Source organism: Haemaphysalis longicornis, unplaced genomic scaffold (genome assembly GCF_048455015.1).
Source record: "Haemaphysalis longicornis isolate Haplotype H1 unplaced genomic scaffold, Haemaphysalis longicornis Haplotype H1 scaffold_4, whole genome shotgun sequence".
In the NCBI taxonomy this organism is placed as follows: domain Eukaryota; kingdom Metazoa; phylum Arthropoda; class Arachnida; order Ixodida; family Ixodidae; genus Haemaphysalis; species Haemaphysalis longicornis.
In genome coordinates, this window is record NW_027526361.1 from 157400612 (window position 1) to 157425559 (window position 24948).

Genomic DNA, 24948 nt, shown 5'->3' on the forward strand with positions numbered 1-24948 from the left:
CGTCTTACCACGCCGACTGCAATTATTCCAAACTGACATCTGCCAATCCCAGTTTAGAGTCGCTTCAGTATTTTATATCTAGGCGTGCACGCCTGTGTTTCCGTGAGATAGACAACCGCTCAGCGCCGTCGGTACCGTCGTGAAAGCCAAGCTTGATAGAGAAACGCCTGGGAAATTTACAATACAAAGGGATAAAAAGCTGGGAATACAAAGCTGGGACCCGAGCCTCGCATTCGTGGCCCGAGCGCTACATCCCTACAGCCCCAGCAGAAGGCGAGACAGCTGCACTGACGCGGCAAAATTGAACTTTTTAAACTTTTAATTGGTGTACCAATACAGGTAAGCAGTAGTGTGAGAACTGGATGGATAAGACAGGAAAGTCAGTTACGTGGGAGAGGCGGCAGACGACTATCATCATTCGACATTTGCAGCGACGCAAGCTGAGCGCCGCGAAATTTTCGAACTCCCTGAATTGAACGCCAATATTTCGGTCCCACAAAGGACGTATGACAGATGTATTTCCGGAAAAAATGAAGTTTCTCGGGTAGTGGTCATTCATAACGGCGGCTCATTTAACGATTTATATAATTACAGACCTATCTCCGTACTCTGTGATTTTCAAAAATAGCCAAGAACATCATGCGAAGAATCACTGCGTTTTTGACCGCGCATAACATATTAGCCGAAAAACAATACGGCTTCCCAAAAAACAAATCTGCAGAAACGTCGTTCCTAAGAGTAAAAGAAAAATCGCTGCAAAATATAGAGGAGAAAAAAATAACACTTGGCGTATTCCTTGATCTGAAAAAAGTTTTGATTGTGTCCGACATGACGTTCTTTTTCAAAAACTTTTTTTCTATGGGATACGTGGTGTCGCAATAGATTTATTGAAAAGCTACCGTACGAACAGAACTCAGTTGACGTCAATAAATGGGGTCCTTTGTAAGACACAGTAAATAAAATACGTACGGAGATCAACAGGGATTCATCCTTGGGCCTATCTTGTTCCTGGTATATATAAACGACATTGTATGTACACCTCAAAGGTTATACAACTATGGTATTATATGCAGACGACAGCAACGTGTTTTTTTTTAGGCGTAAATGTTCACGATTTGTTTGGGCAGGCCAACCCCTGGTTAGACCGTTTATGCTCATGGCTAAAAGCAAATAAACTACAACTGAACGGAAGCAAAACAAACTACATGCTTTTCAAATCAAAAGGAAAACAAACACCGATTGGATTACATCTGCAATTGCAGGGTGCCGAAAAACAACACACATCAACAATTAGATTTCTGGGGGTGTATTCCACGAAAATCTATCATGTTTACCACATATTGATGCACTTAAAGTAGATGTTTCACGTGCCGTAGGTATATTAAATAAGCTCAGTTATTATTTCCCGCCAAGTTTTAAACGCGTTATAAATCATGCTCTTATACACTCCCGCTTGAATTACTGTTCATTTGTGTGGTCAACCGCAACCAAAACAACTTTAGATCTCCTACAGGCACTTCAAAATCGAGCTTTCTGTGTAATAGGAAATATTGAACTCAGTGAGGAAATTACTCCGTACTACACCGAATACAGAATTCTTGGTGTCCAGAAAACACTGACGTATAAATTGTTCATGAAAATATTGCGACAATACAGCTCGGACAGCCTGTTTCTACCTAAATACCAAGTAAAAGAAAGGCCGTTTGAGTTGCGAAAAACTTTTTTATCGAAGCCAATATTTAAAACGAACTATCGTGAACAAAACTGTCTCACAAATTACCCGGTGTGTTGAACGAACATCCGGCCATATTGGAAGTCTTATTTTCAGGAACAACGCCGTCACAATACACGAAATTTATTAAACAGCTACTCCTTTCTTTAGGATAGATATGACGTTATCATTGTAATTATAAGCGAAATTTTATTTTGTAACACCACGCACTGCTCACGATGTTTTGCATTTTTTCTGTTTTTGTATTTTATTTTGTTTCTTCTGTACCGTATAAATATAAACAGCTTGGTACAAAAATTGAAACCCCGTGTAGTTGTTCCAGAGTGTGCAAGTGTCTCCTTTTCCTTGTAAATTATTCTTGTACGTTTTATTGCTTTGTCCTACCGTCTGCTGCTGAGGGTGGCATGGCCTCCGTCAGACAACTGATTTGCCTTTAGCCACGTCCCCCAAGGCAATGTTTTGCAATATTATCTTGAATAAACTTGTGAATGGAAATGAATGAATATATATTGCGAGTTGCACACGTTTTCGTACAAAGTGAAAGGGCGAAATTTGGTCGCAGAAATTTCTGCAATATCGAGCCGCTGCGTTCCGGCGGCTACTAGAAGTACAGCGGTTTTCGGCTAAAGCCAAAGCTCCCTCAGCTGCATTAATAAGCGAACTAGCAACAATCTTCTTCTGAGCGCACCGATGGGCAAGGCGTTGCAGTTGTACTGATGCAATAAACCGCATTACTGTATTCTAAATACATGTGATTCGTACATAACAGTTGGGTATTAGCTTCGGCACTTCTTCTTGTTGCATAGCGGTGGTTAGGTAAAATGTTCAAGATTCATTGCCTAGACAGAGCTGTTTCACCACAGGCCAGCCCACACGAAGCCTCACTATCTGGTGACATTCCCTAACCTTGGTGCCCTGGTTCAGTGAACGCGGGATGGAACGTGGTGGCGCAGCAGGCGCTTGGGTGCGATAACGTGACCATCCTGGAAGTGTGGGGCGTCATGGGGGCCACGGCGCTGGCAGCCGTTGTACTCATCTGGTACCTGTCCCACGTGCTGCCATGGACATCGGCCACTCCTCAGAGTCCCCTGTTCCCACTGCTGGTCAGTATGCCATTGCTATAAAATGGGTCAGGCTTAACGATTGCAAATCTAGTTATTGCAACTAGAAGGTCTCTTTGGCTCCGGTTTCTCCGAGGCGGTGCAGACAGTGTTTTATGAAAGTTAGGTCACAGCTGCCACACTTGCGCCCCGGTGGCTGCGCACCATTTAGGGCGCGAGGAATGGCCAGGTGCCGGCAGCATAAGCATGTGGTTCCGCAGCGGCAAGGTTCCCAAGGGGGATCAGCCGCGACCCATCTCTGCAAGGGATCACGTGGCATGACGCCACCAGTTACCCTACTTCCGTATCCGATGGTCACGTTTATTTTGACGCTATCAATGATTGGTTGTAGGCTTTCAGGCACCCACGCAACGCCGGGGATGAGTCGCGCCGTAGTGGATTGCTCCGGAATAATTTTGACCACCTGGGGATCTTTAATCTGCGTCGAAATCTCCTACACACCGGCGCTTTTGCTTGTCGCCTCGAACTCGCATCCTCGTGCTCAGCAGACGCTATGAATGACCTTCCGAGAACTGATCTAGTAAAGCTATCGCTGTGACATGCGCTGAGGTAGAGCCGATCATTCTGTAGTATGCAAGGGCGTAGCCAAGGCGTGTTTTGGTCTAAAAACACCCGATGAAATTTTATGAGCGCCATCTGCCGCCTTCGTTTTCTCTTTCGCCTTTTTTTTCACCAATGCCCTTTAGATACCACAGCGATATACTGTAATGTAAAAAGAAAAGAAGGGTGTAGGTTTATTAAAGCCGACAGAACGCCGAAAATTTGGTTGGAATGAAGGAAAGTCTCAATTTCATTTTTTGTAATGTGGGACGATAATATCCACCCAAAATATTTCTGGCTGTGCCATTAACTCTAGGTCGTTTGAGTAATGTAGCCCTTTACGCTCCGCGCCATATAACGTGGCTGCTCAGCGTTTTGAGACAGATAGATCCTGGCAGTGCCGCTCGATCGGATTATCAAGGCCGCCTTTGAAAGCGGCAACAGAGTTGTTTTGCAATTGCATTTGTTAAATTAACAACCCGAGCAGGCGACTCGTAGCACCCTAGTGCATGATTTTCTGGCATGTCTCCGATTTTTCTAGTTACTTTCCGAGTTCTCAGGTGTCCTTCCGCCGTTTCTCAGATACTGTATGAAAGTTTGTGTGGCTGTTGGCGGAGAGCGTAAAAGGTTTTTTCTCGATTCCCGTATCAGGCGGCTTGATAAGCCATCGTCAAGGGAGGAATGAAAGTACGGCAATCATGATTTGGTTGGCATTGGAAAAGGTGAAGCAACGCTTACTTCTGTTTGTTCATTCACCAGAGAAGATACGTTTTACCGAGCTATCGTTGTATCCACAGTACAAAAAGGAAACCCATTTTATGAGATCTCAGAGTGGAGACGGTAGAAGCCAAAGGGACTCGGTTACCGCGAGGGTTCTTGCCGTCAGCTTTTCTTAGTATCGCGGCCAGAGCTCCTCTACGCCTGGTGGCGGGAATCAGGGGGAAGTATTCCCGCGAGTATTCACGCAGCGAATTGAACACGGCCCTACTCTTCGCATGGGAGTATTGGGATGACAATGTGATAGAGTGTGTGCACCAGAACTCTGCGCCGTCAGAATGTGTGGGTAGGAGGCGCCCACATGTGGCCTGCTCGGGCAATTGTGGGAACGAGGGGATTGGTAGTGACCTGCGGAGGAGCCGGTTACTCTCGGGGTTGTCCTAGTGTTTAAGAAGCGGACGTCGGCATATCAAGAGGCTTGCGTGTATGAACGTAAAAGGTGGGCCTACGCGGAGCAGCAGGCTGCATTGCCAGATTAGGAAGATGCTTGAACCCCAGCTTTTTACTAAAGTTTCACCAGATTTTAGAGGCTCTAAAATAAGGTCGTTATAACGTATTATCTGCTCGGATTATTTCTGTGCACGACATTCTTGATAGCTCAGCCTTGAAGATGGTGTGCTTGTTGCATATAGCAAGCCAACCTATCAGGGAAAGGGACTTGATCACCTTTATAACACGAAAAAAACAGTAGTGGTGACTTTATTAAATCGGCCATTAAATTAGCAATATGCGTTCGAGATAACTGAACTAAAATATCCCATATTATCCGTCATAATGCCTTTTCATAGAGAACTTACCCAAAATTCAATGGGCATGCTCTCACTGAAAGTTGCTTCGCTCTTTGAGCTTTTCGCATATATTTATATTGAAATAAGACCTGGTATGGTGCACGCGTCTCTGAAGTTATTTCGTCATAATCTGACACTTTGCTGAGTTTTGCTTTTTGCGCAATCAACATGCTATACAAAATATTCGTAGCTCGGAAGATTAGTGAGGAATTAGTTAGAGAGGCAATGCTAGTATTACGGCCGGTATAAAATATTTCCGCCAATGGTATTTTCAGATTGGATGAATTATATTGCCAGATTGGAGTTTTAATTTCGATCAACTAGTGCTGAAGCACAAAATACTTATCAAGCACCCTAGGATCCACGTGAAGTTCAATGCTGTTTGAAGCTCTTGGTGTTTAGGATAAGAAAAAGCTTCAATTCAGGAAAAGGAAACCATTATAAAAGCAATAACACACTTCTCAACCTTTTTCACCAGGTAACTGTGTAGTTTCCTCATTCCGTGACTAACATAAAGAAAATAGTAAATGTACAAAGGAAGGCCATCAGGTTCAAACATAAGAAACTTAAACGGGCTGATTCACCCACTACCCTCCCAGCTGTTTCTGGGCTTCCCACGCTCGAAATACGTGAGAAGCAGGCACGTTTAAAATTCCCTTATCAACTATACATAATTATTAAGTAATAGACGTTTCAAAATACGCTGAATATTCGCAGACATGAACTACCCGGCAGAAACATAGAAATACATCATTAGAATATCAATGTAACAATGATGGGTTTGAATACTCCTTTTTTCAGTTGCCAACCACGAATGGAATTTGTTAACGCATTTCACCACTAATGCCGAATAATTGTGCAATTTTTGATCAACAGTTGAAAATAACGTCCTGTACATCTTTGATATGTCTTTGCTTTTCTGTGACATGAAAACCAGCGTGCACTTCTGTTTGGTGTAGATAGTTGTAATTATAGTGAATAATGTTAAATTACCATTGTTACTATTTTCATGAAAATTAGCTTGTACTTGTAGCCCTTTGTGTATTCTGTGCCTAATTGCTTTTGTTTCCGAACTTCAAAGTTTCTGATTTTCACATTCACCAATTATTTAGCTCTTCCACTATTTACGATTCTTTAAGTGTTAAGTGTTTTTGTAAATGTATATTGTAGTGCCAACCTGCTATGGTCTCTTTGGAGACTGGCAGTAAATAAATCGTAAACAAAAATGGCAGCATCTCCACTCCGTGGATGATGTCAAGGTTGCGGAGTACAGTGACCCGAAATGACATCCAAGTTTTGCCCGTGTGACATCTGATTGGCGCGACGACCGTCATTTCATTGGAACAGTGAGTTGCACCTTGATTATTCCCTAAATGAAAGTGCAACTCATGGCTCAAATAGAGTTTCGCTTGATTTTTTTTTTATAGTGGTGTGTGCACGGATAGACGCGGGTGGACATGGGAGGTCTTAAAGTACTCCGCACCTTTAAAGGCGAGAAATTAAGCCGTTTCCCTCTCGGGCACTAAATCATGGTCGTAGCCCAATGGGCAAGACGACTAGCACTAACTCTGTCTGGTGTGCCAGACACAGGCTGGAATCCTGCCGTTGCATGTGTGATTTTTCGCGATTGTAAATGCGATGCGCGCGGACGGGCATTGTGCCGTCCTAAGGTACTCCGCACCTAACAAATAAAGAATTAATGTTTGTTGTAGTAATAATGGCACCTCAGCACCCACAATCCTTATATTTACCACAGTTTCATCGGCATTCACGCGTGAATACGCGTGAATACGCGTGAACAATTGTCCACTGTCACTCGCAATGTCTCTTCTATGTCGGAAATAATAATTGCTGATTCTGGAATGTTATTTCGCCTTATAAATATCAAGATTTTATCTTCAGCAGACAATACTGGCTTCAATAAAACAATCCTAAAAGTCTGGAACCAAGCATTTTTCCACTATTGTCGGTGTTGTTTTCGAAATCACTATGAAAAGGCGTAATACCCCAATATTAAATAGCGGCACAGGTTATACCACCGCTAAAGTAAGGTGATCGTTCCTCACCCATTATCTATCGACCCATATCTTTATAACGCACAATTTGAAAGTTTTCGAGCCTAATATACAATAACAAATTATTTAATACCTAGAACGTAACCGCATATTTAGGCATCAGCACGTTTTTCGCAGAAGCTATTGCTGCGACACACAACTCACTGGCTTAATTCATGACATGAAGTCAGCGATAGAAGACGGAGTGCAAGCAGATGCCATTATCCTAGATTTTTCAAAAACATTTCACATATCTCCTCAATATCGCCGTTTTCACAACCTTACTGCAATGAACATTGACCGTACTTTTGCCTCATGGTAACACAATGTCTTTCTAATAGGATGCAATTTACAACAGTTTACAATCACGACTCATCTCTAGTCCCCGTAACATCTGGTGTACCACAGGGCAGCGTTGTTAGGCCTCTTTTTTTGTAATTTATACTAATGATCTACCAGATGGCGTTAAGTCTATTATCAGGCCATCTGCAGACAACTACGTAATATATCATAATATTTATTCTAACTGGGATCATCGGATTCTCCAATCTGACCTAAACGCTGGAAATGCATGATATTTCTTGCCAGAATAAAAATAGACGTTTGCTAATCAAGCACCCCGCCTATGAAAATCTTACTTCTTAAACAACAATCGCGTGGAACTGGTTTCTTCCTGCAAATACCTTGGCGTTCAGCTAACCACTAATTTGACGTGGGATGATTATATTAACCACATTCTTCCATCTGCAAACCGTACTCTTGGCTTTCTGCAACCTAACCTCAAACATGCTTCTGCGCGTTCACCGAAATTAGCATAGACAACACTAATACGTCCTAAAATACAGTACGCTTCAGCCATATGGGATCTTCATCAACCATACCTAAAATCTGATTTGCAAGCCCTGCAAAACAGTGCTGCACGCTTTATATTTTCGGATTATACACGTTACACCAGTGTAACAGCATTAAAAACCGCGCTGAGATTGAAGCCTTGTGTCATATTCGTTGTGCATCTCCTTTAACACTATCTCACAAACTCTACTATCATGCGTCTCTTTATAGTGATTATACGTGTGAACATTCTGCCGTCATCCCGCGTCGTGATCATCCACACATGTTAAACCCATCAGGTGTCATTGCCTCGCGTCTGCTCCATCATTCATACCTCGCATCAAAACGATCTCTTTAAATTTACTAATGCTCTAAAGAGAAACACACAAACCTAACACCATTTCACGGTGTGATTTGTAAAGGTATGTTTTGAGTTCCGTTTTATTGTTTATATTACTTTCCACACGCTAGTAAACATCCATGTGACGTTGTGCTCATTTTTAACATAGTGCTCCCAGACCTTTCTTTGTTCCTATTTGTGTGTGTGTGTGTGTGTGCTCTCTGCGAGTGTTTCTTTTTTTACGGTATGCAGTGCCATTTATTCTACCCTTCTTGTGTTGTGTTTTGTTTTAATTACATTTTCATTTATTGTATTACCATTGTCATGAGATACACACCCGAAGTAATACCCTTCGCTGGAGGGCATTTATGGTTATTTTGCAATAAATAAATCAATAAATAAATTGTAACAAAATGCGGTCGTGATTAGCCCCCTAGGCACGCGGGTATCTAGGCTCTGGCTTGATGGCTGGCCGCATGATTACGGTTATGCCGGAACAGGCTGGAGTCCGCAGCACCGCCACTGGTTAGGTAGGTGGTTAAGTATGAAGGAAAAGAGGGCAGGAAAAGAGGCGACATAGTAAGAACTATTTCGTAGCTCATGTGGCGGGACAAGTAGAATCAGATGAGGAGTTGTTCACCAGACCAGAGCAAGGGATACAGCGACATCCTCCGCAGCTACTTTAGGTGTGGTCGTGTCAGTGGCCGGACTAGGTGGAAAAGTATAGAAAATCCAATTTCCTTGATGACAGATGTAAGCATAGGAGAGCATTGGGCCACTTCCACATCTTGCCACACTTATTCAAAGGACGCAAAGTGTAAGGACAGAAAAACTTGGGAAGGGCACTTTTTTACATAATTTCCGTGGGCCAAGTGAGTTTTTTCATGATCCCTCCTTGTTTGCTGATCGTGCTTCCCCTCTGAGCTGTTGAATTTTTTACTTTCTTGAACAGCCCTGGTACTGGATGCCATGGCGGGTTCAGCTGAGTAAGGATGAGACAGCGACTGCGCTGAACCCCGAGCGCTTCGAGCCTCCGCCAGATGCTCCAGCCGTTATAGAGTGTCGAGGACTGAAAAAGGTGAGCCGCTGTTGCCACATGGTCGTAGTATCTTTATACGTTCCAAGCGTCAGGCCTTGTCGCGGGTCCCACATGGCGCAGGCGTTCTCCACAATGGATCTTACGTTGGTGAAATATAAAAGTTCTTTACTTTTGGAGGAGCATCACTGAAGTTGCGTTTTAGAAAGTTGAGCATGCGGGAGGCAGAAAAGGACACGTGTTCAATCTGACATTTCCAGGTTAGGTTAGATGAAAAATAGACGCCAAGATATTTGTAATCTAGCACTGTATCAAGATGCGTACTTCCCAGAGTGTATTTTGATAAAACAGGGCTGCGACTGCATGTGAAGGAAACGTGCTTACATTTCGCAATATTCAAAGTCATTTTCCATTTTGCACACCACGTTTGGATATGGTCGAGATCACTTTGAAGATAGACCGTGTCAATTGGGCTTTTGATACTGCGATAAACAACGCAATCGTCTGCGGAAAGGCGTACTTTGCAGGACATATTACTTACAATATCATTAATATATACAAGGAAAAGCAGAGGCCCTAAAACAGACCCCTGCGGAACACCAGAACTAACACTCACAGCACCTGATTTACAGCCGTTTATCAGGACACATTGGGTGCGATTGTGCAAATAACCTGTTATCCACTGGACAACATCATGATGTAGGCCAAGAAAAGACAACTTATGGAGCAGCAACGAGTTCGGGACAGAATCAAATGCTTTTTTAAAATCCAAAAATACACAGTCTGTCTGTTCTTTTTCGTCAAATGATGAGAAGAGATCATGGCTAAATTCTCTTAATTGCGTTGTGCAGGAAAAACCTGCCCGAAAGCCGCGTTGGCAGTTCGTAAAATATCTATTAGATTCCAGGTGTTTTATTGTGGCACTATATATTATATGCTCTAGGATTTTACTGCAGACACTTGTGAGGGATATATGCCTATAGTTTTCAGGATTGCTTTTCGGGCCACTTTTGTGAATGGGCGCAACGTTAGCGATTTTCCAATCCTCAGGCAGGTCACCAGAAGCGATCGACTTGGAAAACAGAGTAACGAGAAAGTGGGCAAAAGTCTCACAGCAGGCATGAAGGACGTAATTGGGTATGCCGTCAGGTCCGCCTGAAGAATTAACTTTAACGTTCCTGAGTAGTTTGAGTACACCATTATAGGTCACACTGACGGGATCCATTTGTTCATTTATTTGTTCTGAGACACTCGGAGCGTTTTCACAATACGTTGGAGAGAAAACACACTGAAAGTAATGATTGAAACAATTAGCCTTTTCATGGTCATCAGAAACAGTTGTGCCGTTAACGTGAAGACAGGGTATTCCTGTGTGTTCCTTGACCTGGGATTTCAAAAATTTCCACATTTCTTTGGGATGTTCTTTTAACTTAGTTCCCAAGGAGCAGAGATATTTGTCTTTAGCAATTTTGTTCCGGGTTTTTATGTCTTTTCCGAGGAGCCTTACGGCATCCATTAGGCTCTGGTCTTACTTTTTTCTATACGTTTGCAAAAGACGCCGCTTTTTGTTGATAAGTAGACGTACGTCACGGACAACCTTTCGCAAAAGGCGTGTCGGCACGCCTTTTGCGAGATATTAGTTTGCTAGGAACACATTTTGCTATTAATTGCTGTAGTTTGTCCTTGAAAGCTTCCCATAGACTGCTGCAGTTAGAGCATCGGCTCATTTCGTTAAACTCTGGTAAAAAGGATGCAAGTTCCCTGGATAAGGAGGCATAATCTCCTTTATTAAAAAAGAAAACTTTACGCGGGTTATTGTGTACAGTTTTGAATCTGATTGGTGGTACATAGGCAAGGACGCAGTCATGATCACTAATTCCAGGGACGACTACTGTATTTCGTACAAGTGAGGGCCTATTTGCGAAGAGCAAATCTAAAACGGAAGCGCGGTCTTTTCCTTTCCTGGTAGGCTCGGCTACAAATTGGAAAAGATCGTTTGCTTGTATCAACTCGTAGAAACTGGCAGACAGCGCCCACGAGTCGGTGGGAATGCATTTTTGATCAAACCACTGAACTTCCGGCATGTTAAAATCCCCTCCGAGAATGTAATCGTGGTTCAATGTTGACAGAAAGTCTGATAAAGACCTGAAGGCTTCCGGATCAGCGCATGCTGGTGAACGATAATATGACCCGATAGTGATGACTCGTCCGCTGTTTAAGTGAACGTTACACCATACCGATTCTGCTCAATTCAACGATACGGTTAGTGAAGTAGATTGTAAGCTGGCATCGACAAGCAGAAAAACACCTCCCGCTTGGGTATTTCTGTCACTACGATATACGACAAAGCCATGCGGAAAAACTTCAGCGTTCTGGACCGAACTATGAAGCCAAGACTCTGTGCCAATGATAATGTGGGGCTTGGCTGTTAAAGTGAGCGTAGCAAATTCATCAACTTTGTTTTTTTATGCTACGGCAGTTTACTACGATGATAGTAAACTCTGGAATATGTAATGCTGTCTGAACAGAGTTACGACCGAACACCATGTTGCGGAGACAACTGCGTCCCGCTTAGCTAACTTTTTGTTTCGACTACTTGGTCGAGCCCAGAATCGTAGACGAATGTTTTTTTGTTGATAACTAGCTTGTCATGCCTCAGTTTGTACCGTAAGTCTAACGTACGGGCATGTTGTAGAAGTTTCGAATGTGCTAATCTTACAGCCGGTGTAAGATCATGCGCATTGCAAAATCAGTCTATTTTAGCTTAGGCCCACAGGAAAGGATGCGCTCCTTATTTTTGTAGCTAGAAAACATCACAATAATCGGACGGTTCTTACTCTCGCAGAACTGCCAAATTCGATGCGCACGCTGAATACGGTCGGGACTAACGCATTCGCCTAATTGTGTTTGAAAGAAAGAGCGTGCTTTTTCATCCGAATAAGCCCAGTTTTCGTTTACAGTATCAGTTATTCCATGTATGATTAAATTATTTCTGCGAGTTCTGTTATTGGCGACATCTAGTTGTCCTTTTAGCTGGGCGATGTCTCAGGTTAGGGAACTAGCAAGATTGTTTTCCGATGATGCGCTAGGCGTAGTTTGCTTCAACGAGTTAACGTCGCTCTCAACCTTCGCACCCAAAATTAGGCAAAATTATTCAATCAGGAGTGTTAACAACTAGATATTACAAACAGAACAGTTAACTAAAAAGAAAACGAACAGTTCGATGCATATGATAGACAGAGTCCCACAATATTCACCGACCGGGCCGGACGATGCATTGCTGTCGAAGGCGATACGGCTACCTATCAAGCGTGGCTTCGTCGTAGGCCAGGCCGTCCGAGACGATCCCCGTGATTCGAGTCCCGGGAGTACGTTGGAGTCCTCTAGGGCGCGGGTCGCTAATGGTGTGGTGCACAAACTGGCAGAAACCGTTGTCACATCACGACGTCCAAAAGTAGCGAACTTGCTTCAGCGCGAGTATTTTTATAACTGCGCCAGCGCGGAGAGGGCACAACACCCAACGCGCCCGCCACTGACGAGCGCACAACTACCCTCTTTCTCCCTTCTAGAATCATCGACGTGCCTTATCCCTGGCAAAGCCTCACTAGCCCCCTCGAAAGAACTCGAAGCTTCCGTGAAAGTTGAGCGGCGGAGCGGTATTTTCATGCCGGCGACCCGGCGAATGCTCGCGTTAGCGCCGCTTCGTTCGAGAGACTTCCAGTGTTATCTTGGGGCGAATGGAATTGAACTGAATGAATCGGACGACTGTGACGAGATTTAGGCGCTGTTCAATAAAATGAAAATTTATACGGTACTTTTAGGCGTCGTACGCTCGAGTTTGTGACAGGAATGTACGCGCGCTATAAAATATAAGGAACGCTATGAAACGCGTTAGCGAAGGGTTAACAGCTGTGAAGACTTTCTTGCGAACGATATCTGGGAGGCTGGGCGCTCTGTGGACGCTATCCGGGTGAGTGCATTTGCGAGCTTAGCCACATAACAATTTCGCGTTAGAGGCATCTCATCTGAGCACACCATGGAGACCATGGAAGGTGTGCTCTGCACCAATGGGAGTTGCCAAAGACTGACTATCAATAAGGTCGTGTTTACCAGCTCGGAGCAATGGACACAGGGAAGCCGTTGACGTGTTTTACATAACACACATTTAATGTACACTTGAAAAAATCCTAACGCAAAGCACTCAATAATTAAACCACACACAAACGATACACACTCACACCTCTAACTAACAATCCCAACATACAATCAACTCTAAATCCGAAAGTCTCTACAATAAAGTTCTACACCATTCGTCCGAATCAACTAATTCTATCACCCTCTAGGTGATCTCACTAAGTCACAACACCCTAGTTGTGTCCTATCCCTTTACGGCCTAGCCCACACAAACGTGTGGGTCAACAAATTCGTTTACTAAGTGGCACCTGTTTCGGTTTCGGTTTCAGAGCCCTGGGTAGTCACTGCGAACGCTTCAGAGACTTTATTGGTTTCGGTAGTTCATTCATTTCGCCACCAGGAGGCGAGAAAACGCATATTAAAAACGGCGCCCAAGCCGTCGCAATCACGCTAGCCGCCTTCACGATGAAAGCTGGTATTTCTTCTTGCTATTCTCGTATTTTCTGAATAACAAGCGTAAGACGCGATTTTCAGGACTCGGGAAAACACGATCGGCTAAAAAACACACCCGTTCCCTTCGTGTGCGTACTGTCATCACGCTTGAAAAATGCACCCACACATATGTGTGGGCTGGGCTTTCGTCGTCACGAAAATTTTGCTAGGCGGCACACGGTGGCGGGATGATTTGTTCTTGCTTTACTGGTGTCTCATTTATTCGCGGTTTTGTTCTGGTTCATTGGTAATGTTTTCTTGCGCCTTAACCTTCAACTCGTTGCGTAATTACTTGTGATAATAGTATTAATTATAATTACTAATTATGTTATTTAAAACTTATTTATTATTTATTTTCACAAAGTCCTATTTATAATATAAATACTCCTGAAAACAATATAAAACTTATAAATAATACGTAAAAATGTAGTTTTTCTTTGCCTGATGCCGTTTTTAAGGTATTCTTACTGTCACGTGAACCGATGTTCGGGTGGTCTTAACCAGCTCGGAGCAATGGAGACGGGGAAGCCGTTGACGTGTTTAACAACATACATTTAATGTACACTTCAAAAGCCTAACGCCAAAGCACACAATAATTCAACACACAAACGACAAACGCTCAAATCTCTACCATCCCAAAATACAATTCAAATCAAATCCAAAAATCTCTACAATAAACTGCTACACTAAGTACCCTCTCAATACACTCATACAGTTCTAGTTAGTTCCTCTCGAACCACAACTCCCTAGTTGTGTCCTTTACAACTGCGTCCCTATTGGACTGGCCCACCCCGGTCGTCGGCGCTGACGTGTCGCACCATTGCGTGGCCGGGACTCGGTGGTAGTCGTCGTCTCGCTTCGTCGGTGCCGGCGTTCGATGCGCGCGGTCACTCGTTGGACGGCGTGGGCTCCGCGCGTCCAGACTTCTTTCCTCTGTGGCTACCCCCTGGTAGCCGCTCTTGCTAGAGGTCCTTGATGCAGGCGTGCGACGCGCGTGGTCATCCCTTGGGCGGCGTGCTTCCTCGGTAGCTACCCCCTGGTAGCCGCTGCCGCTGGAGGGTTCAGGTAGGCTTGGCACGAACGTCGCCTTTCGGGGCCGTCGAGACGAACGTCGACAGAGCGTGGACGGTGGCCGCTGGTGCCCGGCCGATGCCGCTGGGGCCACGAAGACACCGGTTCGTGGTGCACCTAGGATGACGGTGCCGATACGAAGTCGGCCCGCTCCCGCCCAGGATCGGATGGCGTGGTCGATGGCCTGGCCGCGTCCCCCTGGCTCGTTCGTTGAAGCGCACGTGCTCCGGCCGCCTCCTGGATTCTTCAGTTTCTTGCCTCCCCCTTCTCTTTGTGCGCCCCGCTTTTATGTGAAGGATCACGTTTATTTCGTGCTTCAGAGGAAAGCCTTACTTCATGGTTCCCGTCCTCGGACATTGCTGTGCCTTTCTACAATCGGGGAAACCGACCTTCCGCACACGTAAGGAAAATATCGCTCTTTTTTTGCAAACTCGTTTGGCATCCTACGCCACTTTCCTTTCGAGCGTGCACGGCCGGACCAAAGCTAACCATAACGACAGCGGCGGCGGCTGGGCCGCCTGCGGCGGAATGGCGTCGCCATCTATCGCTGGAACTGGCAACTCCACGCCTGCGATTTCATCAGGAGAACTGACGTCCCACCCGCCCGCTGCGCCACCCCGCGGAGCGGAGCCAGCGGAGCTCATGGAGGTTGCGCCGGGCGGCGCACCGACGACGGAAGGGGCGCTACGCATGCGGTGTAAACCATCTGTAGCGGCCGCTGACGGCCTAACTACGAGAACTAGAAGTGACCGCAGACAGCAGCATGACAGCAAGCGACGGCGAACGGAATCCGAGGATGCCGGTGAAGCCACATTACGCAAAGCGGCAAGTTTCCAGGCCGACTGGTGCAGCCGAGACCCGGAAGATGGCGCTGAAGGGGACGGACTTTGGGAGCGCGCAACTACTCGCGCCAAACGAAAAGCAGCGCTACAGCGCAGCGGGACGTCCGCAAAATCGGCAAGAGCCGCTGAGCGCACCGAACTCGGCACCTTCGTGTTGTCAATACGACCCAAGTAGCGATGTAGTATCACATCTCTCAACCCTCAGGAAGTGAGACGGGCTATCTGTGCCCTTTCGCACAACCAGCAGTTAGCGAAGCACCAACTTCTGCGCTTCAACAAGGAGTCTAACACCCTCACCGTGCATACCTGCGAAGAGAAGCAGGCGTCGGCAGTACGTAGATTAAGTGCGTTAGACACTCCCTCGAACCCATCCTTTCCCGTGACTGTACACCAGGTTCCCAGTGATGGCATGTCGCGTGGCGTCATATATGACTGCACTCCAGGCGAAACATCAGAGACGTTGGTTGACGCTTTGGACCCTGAGAGCGTCCAGGTGCTGCAAGCCCGTCCCAAGGGAAAGAAAGGGGCGGTGTTGATCACGTTTGCGTCGCGTCATCCACCCCGGTACGTGAAATACTGGAATTTTCTCAAACGAGTAAGCCCTTACGAGCCGCGATCCGTGGCGTGTTTTCGCTGTCACGGACCAGGCCACAAGCAGGATGTGTGCCCAAAAGAGAAGGCAGTGTGTTCGCAGTGCGGCTCCTCCCACGAGGAACCACCAGACGCCTGCCTTCAGAAAGACAACAAACACTGCGCCAACTGCGGGAAGGATGGTCATCTGGGAACCGACAAAAAGTGCCCAGCGCGTAGGCTTTTCAATAAGAAAGTCAAGGAAGCGACGCAGGAACGTCAGTCACGCAGCAAACGTCGACGGCGAAAGGTTTTCGCACCGTCTGCCAGCCGGGAAACCGACACTAAACGGCACAAGCACGAGCGGAAAACCGCAACGCGGCCGCTCGCAACGCGCACCAAAAAGCAAGTGTTCGGAGCCCAGGGATAATCAGTCGCTGCCTCAAACTGACGCGTTGTCATACGCCACGGTAGCGTCCGGAGTCCAAATTTCAGCCAGCAAGCCGGGATCATCCGGCTTCAGTTCGCGTTGCAAGGAAGAAATCGAGAGTGAGCTGAAGCAACTGGACAATGAAACAGAAGTCAGCACTTGGGATTTCGAGAACACTCTGGCGCGCCTAGAGAAACAACTTTCGGAAATCCAGCGCTCCATAGACGTGACTCGTACAAGGTTCCAGGAACAGCTCAACGCGCGAAACGAGCAAAAACTGGTTCTTCAGCACCGGCTGAAAGAATGGAAGGAGGAAAGGGTGCGCATTGACAAGGCGAAGTCGAGGCAGTCCCCATCGCCCAAGAGAGCCCTAGTAGCCGCTCCCCCAGACGCGCAACAAAAACAGAAGTCAGCAGGCAAGTCTACAACTGCAATTACTACTGCTCAAAAAACGACTCTACAAGAGCAGCAGCCACAGCAAGCACTTCCCCTTGATTACGAAGCTCCTCCGTGGGTCACACAATTCCTTCAAGAAACAAGGGCACAGTCCATGCGATTGCAAGCGCAAGCACAAACACAAGCTATTCAAACGAATCAAGCTAAGCAGAAGTGGACCAACATGCACCAGTCACAGCAGGAGGAGATAAAACAACTCCGAGAAATCCTTCAAAAACAGCAGGCCCAAGTGACAGCCGTACTATTACAGCATGGCCAGCCAGCCCACCATAAGCCAGAATAAACCGCCTGCGCGGACACCAGACGTCCTGCAGTGGAATTGCCGGTCACTCAAGTCCTGCGCTGCCGAGCTTGGAGCACTTTTCAGACACGTAGGGCAACCGGTGGCCCTTCTACTACAGGAGACAAGAGGTACTAATCCATGCATCCAGGGATACGAAGGGCATTTTCAACCTACGATTGTGCACACACAGACAAACAAGAAGAAGCAAGGTCAGCAGCCAGACGAGGTAGTCGAAGCACAGGCGGCAATCTTCATTCGTAGAGATGTTCCGCATGTCAAACTCGACACTGGGAAGTACTGCAACAGAATACAAGGGGTGGTTGCCGTGCGATGTGAGCTCGCCGGTCGCCAGACCATCCTGGTGTCTGCCTACCTACGTCCCGAGAGCAGCTGCTACAGAAAAGGCAATTCGGAGACTGCAAATTTCGCTTGGTTACGCGAACTCCGACATCGGTACCCCAAAGACCGATTGCTGGCCGGGGGGGACTTCAACGCTGGACACAAGAGTTGGGGATACGACAAACAATCACAGAGGGGGCGCCGACTTTACGAAGAGGCCGAAGCGGCAGGACTTACCTTGGCCAACGACACAGACTACCCTACTCGTCATGCACTTCACTCCAGGCAGCGCGACACTATACCAGATCTGACTTGGACAACGTCCAGGCTTGTAAAGGACTGGAGGTGCGGTCCCGACGGAATGGGTAGCGACCATTATCCGATCTGGATTGAACTTGAAGTAAGAGCCACAGGGTGGAAAAACGGATGACCGCAGCTGTCGACTGGGACAGGTTTCGATCCGGCTTTGACGCTTACGACGAAAACGTCCCGTTTATTCAGAAGCTTTCCAGAGCTGCCCGGGAAGCCACTAGAGAGATTGAAGTGGATGAACACCTTCCTACACCCGACAAGCACCTTCTCAACCTGTGGGACACCCGTAGCCAGCTGCATCGAGTTTACCTCGACAGGGGGAAACGGCATTTCGACCTTGTCAAGGTGCGCAATAAGACCGCACAAGCACGCCGTTACGCCAAAATGCTCTCTCGGGAGCGATAGCACAACCACTGCGCCTCTTTCAATGAACGGACTGGCGGGCGGAAGCTCTGGCAAACTTACAAGGCCATGTCAGGCAACCGCAAGACTGGAAACACCGTCAAAAACATCAGGCTGGCGACCGGCGACTCGGCGTCCGACTTCGAAAAAAAGGCAGCAGAGACGCTCTTCCCGCTGCCATCAGTGCCACCAGACCCCAGAATTTATCAACGCACAGCACCTACTTCCGACAAAGATGTTGATTCGCCTTTCACAATGCAAGAATTAGTGATGGCTCTCGAATCCGTCAACGTCAAGAGCGCACCAGGAAAGGATGGCATCACCTGGCAGATGCTGCACAACCTTAACGAACACGGGAAAATGCAGCTACTTGAAGAAATTAAAAAGGTTTGGTTGTCAGGCGAAATTCCTGCTGAATGGAAGCACTCCGTGGTGAGCCCCATTCCCAAACCAGGGAAGCCAGCCGTCAGCATCAGTAACTTGAGGCCCATCTCGCTTACCTCAACACTCAGCAAGCTCTTGGAGCGGATGGTTCTCACCCGGCTTAACTACCACCTTGAAGAGGCACGGAAAGAACCCTACTTCGACCCGGGCCAGACAGGATTCCGACCAGGCCTCTGCACACAAGACAGCATTTTCTTGCTCCGTCGTTGTCCTCAAAAGCGGAGAGGAAGAAAAAGGGTTCCTGCCATACTGGTAGCCGTCGAACTGCGGAAGGCGTTCGATACCGTAGCGCACGATGCAGTAATCTCCGCACTCGAAGACACTTAGCCAGGAGCCCGCATCCTCAACATCGTCAGGTCATTCCTAGAGGGACGCACCTTTGAGATTTGGAGTGACATTAGGAACCCTAAGATTTACAGCAGCAGCATTGGCATTCCCCAGGGGGCCATACTGTCGCCCACGCTATTTAACCTGGTGATGCGAGGGCTGGCTACACGCCTGCGGCGAATTCATGGTGTGCGCCTCACCATGTACGCCGACGATGTGACGCTGTGGACGGAGCCCGGTGACCCTCTCAGAACAACAGAAGACGCAGCCAACGCTATACAAGACGCCCTCAATACTTTAGCCGACTACTTGAAGACTACGGGAATGGAAGTGTCTCCGGAAAAAACAAAATATATTCTCCTAAGCGGCTCCACGGTTGAAAACGAAAAGGTCAAGGTCTGCCTCGCCGGCCAGACACTCGAGAGAGCTCCAGACCGGGACATCAAGATTCTTGGCATCCCGATACATGAAAGCGGAGGTGCGGCAACGTGGGTACGGCAGCTAGAGCCTAAGTGGAAACAGCTTCTGCATCTTGTAAGACGCATAGCCCACAAATCCGGAGGAGCCAGCACACGCACAGCTCGTACGCTCACAATGGCAATACTAACGTCCAAAGCTTGCTACGGAGCTGTGTGTTTTGACCTGACAAAATCGCAATACGACAAGCTGGAAAGACTACACCGGGAGTGTCTTCGGGTGATAACGGGCCTGCCCCGCCATGCCCGGGTCGAGGAGCTGCACCGCTACTCTCGCATCCCGCCGCTCAGAGACATCATCGCAGAACGCAAGGCAGGACACGATCGCCGCCGTCTCTACACGCCAGCGGGCCAGTCGCTCCTAGAGCTGGACGGGGAACAGCTGGGTGAACAGATAGAAGTGCTCCGCGCGATCGCTTCCTGGGACGACGTCCAGGTTCGTGTCACGAAGCCAGTGACGCGCCGACGCACGAAAGGGGATCACACGGCCCAACGAACCGCCCTTGCTGAGAGGGCTGATTTCCAGGACAACGCCATCTTCACGGACGCCGCCTGGGACCCAGACACCTTCCGGGGAGCGGTCGCTGCCGTCGAGGACAGCAGCGGGATGCGCAGGCGTTTCAATACTGCCAAGAGCAACCTGTGAGGTCACTTGAACTGCAGGCCATCCTTTATGCACTAGAGAAGTTGACTGAATGTTCAAGGACCAGCAAACTTTCTGTGCGAGGACAAACCTTCACCGTTTTTACCGACTCTTTGGACGCCCTCAAAAATCTGACGAGGACACCTAGAGCCGGCACTCTGGCGCACAACGTGAAAGTCGCTTGCGCAACCCTTCACGAGCTCTACGGAGTGATGGTGCGGGTGGACTGGGTCCCGGGACATGCGGGCAGCATCAGAAACGGCGCCGCCCACGACGCGGCGAGCGAGCTGTTACGTTTCCGCTCGTCCCCCCTTGACACAGTCCCTCAGGCTCCGCTGCTCTTTGACCCGGACGAGGAACGCGAGCGGATGAAGGTGCAAGCCAAACGAGAACTGAGGGCGAAGGTGCCGCACAATCCCCACCCACTTCCCAAAGGGCTTCCGCGCGGTGCGGAAGTGCTAATATACAAGGCTAGGACAGGTGCTGCCCTTACGGAAGATGTTCTGGCAGAGTGGCGAGCACACGCTGCATCCAAAGAGCCCGTGGCGGTGACCCACAAGTGGAGAACGAGGAGGGCGACCAGGCAGCCACTGCGACGTGCTGCACGTGCAATACCGGTGCCTCTCCAACGTTAAGGCACCTACTGCGGGACTGCCCCGGCCTTTCACCGCTGAGGAACAGGCACAAGGGCGCCGGCGTTAGATCATTGGAAGAATGGACAACTCCGCCCCCTCACTTGGACGCCGCGAGCACGATCCTTTCTTTGTGGGAGTTCGTGCAAGCAGCACACCTGACCGGACGACTCTGAAGGCCGCCCCACTCCATTTCCCTTCTCCCCTCTTCCCCAACTAGGCTACCAAGCCCCCCGTATCGTTAATAAAGTTTCATTCATTCATACCCTCTGGGCTCTCTCGTGGCGCACTCCCATTGGCTTCTCGCCTCCTCTCTGTCCTTATATGGCCATCTCGCCACCTGTCACCTGCGTGGCCTTCCCTGATTGGCCGAACAGTGTGCTGCCACCTTTTCCCAGGATTCCTTGGTGCGTCGGCGCTGGCGCTTGCTGATTGGCGCGTTCATGGCGCGCCGTTCAAATTGGCGTTTCTTTGTTTTGCTTCTATTTCGGGGGGGTTTATGCATCCCTCTTAGGGGGTGCCCTTGATAATACATGACATGTACTACCCGAAGATCATACAAATAGAAGCCCAGCCCACACATATATGTGGGTCTGTTTTCTGTGTGAAATACTGTAAGCTTTCCATTTTAACTTCTCGAAGCATCAATGGGAAGGGGTAAATACACAAAATTTATTTACTTGTGGCCATTTTTTCTAAAATCTTTATGTTGGGCAGGAAAGAGCTATGACTGCGTCCCTATTGGACTGGCCTACCCCGTCGTCGGCGCTTAAGTGTCGCACTCTTGCATGGCCGCGACTCAGTGGTAGCCGTCCTCGTCTCGCTTCGTCGGTGCCGGCGTTCGATGCGGGCAGTCACTCCTTAAACGGCGTAAGCTCCGCGAGTCCTCACTTCTTTCCTCTGTGGCTACCCCCTGGTAGCCGCTCTCGCTGGAGGTCCTTGATGCCGGCGTTCGACGCGCGTGGTCATCCCTTCGGCGGCGTGCTTGCTCGGTGGCTACCCCTAGGTAGCCGCTGCCGCTAGAGTTTCCAGGTAGGCTCGGCCCGAACGTAGGCTTTCGGGCCCGTCGAGACGAACGTCGACGGAGCGTGGATGCTGGCCGCTGGTGCCCAACCAATGCCGCGGGGGCCACGAAGACACAGGTTCGTGGTGCACCTAGGATGACGGTGCCGATGCGAAGTCGGCCCGCTCCCGCCCAGGCTCGGATGGCGTGGTCGATGGCCTGACCGCGTCCCCCTGGCTCGTTCGTTGAAGTGCAGGTGCTCCGGCCGCCTCCTGGTTTCTTCGGTTTCTTGCCTCCCTCTTCTCTTTCTGCGTGCCGCTTTTATACCCTCTCGACTCTCTCGTGGCGCACTCCCATTGGCTTCGTGCTTCTTCCCTGTCCTTATATGGTAATCTCACCACTTGTCCCATGCGTGGCCTTCCCTGATTGGCCGAGCAGTGCGCTGCCACCTTTGGCCATGATTCCTCCGTGTGTCGGCGCTGGCGTTTGCTGATTGGCGCGTTCATGGCGCGCCGTTCAAATTGGCGTTTTTTTGTTTTTCTTGTATTTTTCGGGGGGGGGGGGGGTTGATGCATCCCTCTCAGGGGGTGCCCTTGATACATTACACTGATCACAACGAACCGAGAAACATCCCGGGCCATTTTGACTAACGTGAATAGCGGGGAGGGGTGAGGCATGCAGTGTATGTGCTCTAGGCGCCTTGATGAGTTTGCCCACGCAGATGGAACTGTTGGAGTGTAGAGGCATACAGCTTTGCTGTAAATGTCTGGTGTCTTTGAAGCACGAAGCCTTCCAGCGCGAGGGATTGGAAAATGAGCGTCCCACGGTGCTCTTCTAGTCCGCGTTTTTGCCCAATGAAACGAAACACTGTAGCGCGAGGCATTGGAACGCGAGTGTGCCGGTTGTGGCATGCTTCGGTCGGTTCTTACAAGTGCGCTCCAGTGCAGATGCTAGGGAAAGACTGGCCATAAGCCCTTCCGACCACTTATAGGGATGCCTGCATCGATTGGACAATTTCCAAGAATGTTCCGGCAGCTTCGAGTACCCGAACACCGATTATCGGGGCGACCACAAAGTCATTGTGACTATCGATACTAAGAGTAAGCGAGTGATTCACAGCAGTTTACGGGCGCTGTGGTTCAAAGACCGAAGGTTTTGTACATTTATGTTTACAGCTCCGCTGGTCGATAACATTAGCAGGGCCAAATGGCACTGGACATTTTGTTGTCCTTACTTTGCGCAGTATTTCGGGAACTTTGCTGCGCTAAGTGGCGTCGACATGACTATTCACCGAGACCAGGTCACCGTCCTGCTCGGCCACAACGGAGCTGGAAAGACGACGCTGTTCAGCATAATGACGGGTGAGATGCTTCCCAGGATGCTTCATTTTCGCCTGTGTTTTAATTTTCACTAGAAAGAGAATACTGCAGAAAATAAAACATTCACAACATGTTTCAAATATAAAGTGAAATATGACCCAATATATGGCGTGGCAAATCGCAGCCTTCTCAAAAATGACTAAGAAACCTCTTGAAGAAAATATGATTTCTCAATAAGACCGGATAATGTAGGTAATGAATAGTGCAATGTGATTCATGTGTAAAGGTGGTACAAGTGGTTAGTTTAGTCTAACCCTTACTAGAAAAATAAGATGCAACTTTGAAGTCACCACGCGAATTTATGTTCAGAAGGAAATAATCGCATTTAGCAAATGTCTGAGTGTTACCTAAAACGTACGTAATGATAGCAAGTCCCTTCCGCCAAAAAATTCGGTTTCTGACATTTATTGAATATTTGGTACAATGTGTAGAGGAAGAGGTTAAAGGAACGGAGTTGGAGGTCATCTACCTGGAGCAATTGGCTTCGTCTCGCCTCCCTTCTCTTTGATCGCAAAAGCGTTAAATCGACAAAACAAACGACTTTTGTGGAGTAGGTGTCGTCAACCTAATAAGCAGCCAAGCATTTTGTATACTGGGGTAACCGCAAGGAATGTCTAAATAAACGGAGGGAAAGAATTTTTTATGTTCCACTAACATTTCCCTAGGCCGAAAGTGGGCAACGCATAGTATCTAAACGTGATACTACGTTACTTGTCCAAATAACTCCGTTGTTCTTAATGCGCGATTCAACAACCGCATAAAGGGATAGGAAAGTACCCACCATATTGTTGTTTTGGGCGGGGACAAATTTTTAAATATTTCTTTATTTCACGTGCAGTTAAAAGTGTTTCCCCACGGCTCACTGCCATGGTTCTAAGCATTTCTCTTGGCGGGACACGTGTGGCCATTATATATAAACACTAGCGGTAATATCCGGCGGTGCACGGGTGGGCCATTATATTAGGGACAGCAATTGGTATTTGTTAGTCGCCATATTAGGCTACTTCATTGGGAAGCGGTACGCACTCGGAAGCGTCTGCCTGCAGTCAATACATAGGCTCCTACTGCAGGCGCGTCGTGGTAATGTGAAACGACTGGTACTCGTGTTTTACTTCAACTCTCGCTAAACAAATTGCACCAAGATGGCGCGGTTGAGAGAATGAGTTAGTGAGTGAAAAAGGTTTTATTGAGCCGGCGAAGTGGGAGTGGTTCCCAATTTCAGAAAGCCATGTGATGAGTGGGCAACCTTCGCTCTGGAGGAAGTATTGTCGGGACATCCAGATCGCTGTTAGTCACCAGGTTCTCCCACAGTGCAAGGTTTGGAGAAGTGGATGGAAGAAGGAGCTTGGTTTATTTGCACTCTTTATATGATATGAGGAAGAGTGCCAGGTTGCAAACACAACTTGAATTCGGCAGGAGATTGCGCTGGGAACCCATGATGGAGGCCGGCTGGATGAGGGCTATTCTTCCTCGTAAGAAGTGCTATCTCAGAAG

The 24948-nt window shown here is 48.0% G+C and overlaps 1 protein-coding gene across 1 annotated transcript in view; it reads left to right on the forward strand.

Moving 5' to 3' along the window:
* LOC144180065 (phospholipid-transporting ATPase ABCA3-like) overlaps positions 1-24948 on the forward strand; it is a 164945-nt gene that overhangs the window by 49492 nt on the left and 90505 nt on the right. The window contains exons 7-9 of the mRNA XM_077708473.1: positions 2657-2835; positions 9136-9261; positions 23319-23436. Coding sequence (XP_077564599.1) covers positions 2657-2835; positions 9136-9261; positions 23319-23436 — 423 coding nt within the window. The remainder of the gene's footprint in view (positions 1-2656; positions 2836-9135; positions 9262-23318; positions 23437-24948) is intronic.